At 37.6% G+C, this 2,678-nt stretch overlaps 1 protein-coding gene across 1 annotated transcript in view; it reads left to right on the top strand.

The window, feature by feature from the left end:
* The window catches only part of gpm6aa (glycoprotein M6Aa), a 72,232-nt gene extending 70,421 nt beyond the window's left edge, over nucleotides 1–1,811 (top strand). The window contains exon 8 of the mRNA XM_056296700.1: nucleotides 1,659–1,811. Within this exon, the coding sequence (XP_056152675.1) occupies nucleotides 1,659–1,811 (153 nt within the window). The remainder of the gene's footprint in view (nucleotides 1–1,658) is intronic.
* The last annotated feature ends 867 nt before the right edge of the window (nucleotides 1,812–2,678 follow it).

Below are 2,678 nucleotides of genomic sequence, written 5' to 3' on the forward strand. Positions count from 1 at the left end.
GTGGCATGTATAACTGAGTGTCATCAACTTAAAAATGGTAGAGCACATCATGATTTTGAATGACCTGGCCAAGGGGCAGCGTGAACATAGAATAGAGAAGGGGGCCAAGAACTGAGCCTTGAGGGACACCACAACTCACCTGAGCCACCGAGAAGGTAGAGTTACCCAGAACAACAGAAAAAGTTCTGTTGGTGAGGTAAGAGTGTAATAAACTAAGAGCCAAGCCCTTGATGCCAACCCAAGTCTCTAAGTGATGTAAGAGGAAGTTGTGATTAACTGTGTCAAAAGCAGCACTTTAGTCTAAAGGGGCTAGAATTGAGCAGTCACCTCTGTCTGCAGTCAGCAGTAAGTCATTAGTGACCTTAACTAGAGCTGTCTCGGTACTATGAAGTGCTCTGAAACCAGGATGGAAACTGTTAAAAACACTATTAGTGTTCATAAAAGAAATCAATTGAGAAGAAATTACTCTCTCCACAACCTGAGATAGAAAAGACAATTTGGAGATTGGTCTGTAGTTACTTAGGGACAGGGGATCTAAATTAGGTTTCTTCATCAATGGGTGAATGATGGCATGCTTAAAACTGTCTGGAAAAGAACCAGAGGCCAGAGAATTATTAAGAGTTTGAGGAATAATGGGGCTGATAGTTGAAAATACCTCCTTGAGCGACTTAGTGGGAATGATGTCTAAGGTGCAGGAGGAGGAGTTCATATTGGAGACTGTACTCTCTAACACAGCAATTGTAATTGGTTGAAACTGGGCAAAAGAAGCAGAATTAACATGGGGAATGGAATGAATGCAAGAACCAGGCTGGATTTGGGACCTGATATTCTCCACCTTATTTACAAAATGAGTGAGAAATGTTTTTGACAACTCAACATCAGGTTCAAAAAGAGAAGTGGAGGGATCATTAATAACATAATCAATTACCCTAAAGAGAACTTCAGGATTGTGGTTATTATTATATTATATTTTATTTTGTTATATTATATTACATTATATTATATTATATTATATTATATTATATTATTGTGGTGAGTTGCAGCAGTGATGGATTTAGAGGATATGTAGAACTGGACGTCAGCGTAGCAGTGGAAGTACTGTGATATTTGTTAGTTATATTAAGATATTTACAAGTCATACTGTAATAATTAATAGTCATACTGATATTTATACTAGACTATACTACAATATTTATACTATTTATATAGACATATAAACTATGATGTTTATGAGTCATATCATATTTACTAGTCATACTATGATATTTACAAGTCATATGATTATATTTACCAGACATATTAACATATCTACTAGTAATACTATAATATTTACTAGTCATATTAAGCTATTTATTAGTCATACTATGATATTTGATAGTCATTTTAAGATATTTACAAGTCATACTATATTTACCAGTCATAGTATGATATTTATTAGACATAGTATAATATTTATTAGCCATACTGTAATATTTACGAGTCATTAAGATATTAACTTGTCATTCCATGATATTTACTTGTCCTACTATCATATTTACTAGTCATGTTAAGATATTAACTAGTCATGTTAAAATATTTACTAGTCATACTATGCTTCAGTATCATATAACCATGACACACAGCACCTTTAAACTCTGACTGGGTTGACTCCCACACAGATCCACTACCTGATGGTTCTGTCGGCTAACTGGGCCTATGTGAAGGATGCCTGCCGGATGCAGAAGTACGAAGACATCAAGTCAAAGGAGGAACAGGAGCTCCATGACATTCACTCTACCCGCTCCAAAGAGCGTCTCAACGCCTATACATAAAGACCAGCAGGAGGCCAGACCTGCCATTTCTGCCTCCCCCCCCCTCCCTCTCTCTCGCTCTCTCTCTCTCTCTCTTTCTATCTTAGTCTCTCTACCATTCCCTCCAGAGTGGGCAGGTGGCAGGTGGCACCATGGGTTCCCTCTCTGCCGCCATGTCACTGGTGCGTCATATGACAAACTGGTCTGGAGGCAGAAGACATTACATGACCCTCCCCAGCCACAAACAGCATTTCAGATTAAAAGCTCCTATACCTCTCTCACGGACGGTAATCATTAAAATTATTATGGCAGTTAATTATCATGAAGTACCAGTTGTTTAGTGCAGGTAGTCATTTAGTAGATAGTGGAGTCAGAGGTAGCAGTAAGTAGTGTTTCTGCTTATTTTTGTTTTTATGACATTGAACGATATACTAGATTTGCTTTCATTTTGTAATATTTTTTAATTTGATTCAAAGTGAATGTTTTTGCTTGTGTATTTATTTGTTTTTTTTTTTGCTAATTTTTGTGAGAGTCATTTGGGGCTTCACGGGGGTTCCAAGCACTTCGTTCATGTTTTTTGTGTTGGTGTTATAAGAAGTAGGTGCTGTATGTGAATGGACGCTCAGTATCTGAATTCTCACAAAGCAACTAAGAGGCATCACAAGCCTTCGAGATACCATTACTCCCAGGGATTCAGATTACTTTGACAAGGAGGTAACGCACATCTTACCTCCACTCTGTTTTTTAGTGATGCTCAATAACAGAAGGACAAACACAGAAGTCAAATTATTAGAAGAAATGAAATATTAGTCGCAGCCTTTTAAACATGTCTGAGACAGGAACAGCCAGTTCGGTCACCAACACCGATGGGTGGGTTCCTTTAAGGTA

The sequence above is a fragment of the Lampris incognitus genome, chromosome 1 (genome assembly GCF_029633865.1).
Source record: "Lampris incognitus isolate fLamInc1 chromosome 1, fLamInc1.hap2, whole genome shotgun sequence".
Lineage (NCBI taxonomy): Eukaryota > Metazoa > Chordata > Actinopteri > Lampriformes > Lampridae > Lampris > Lampris incognitus.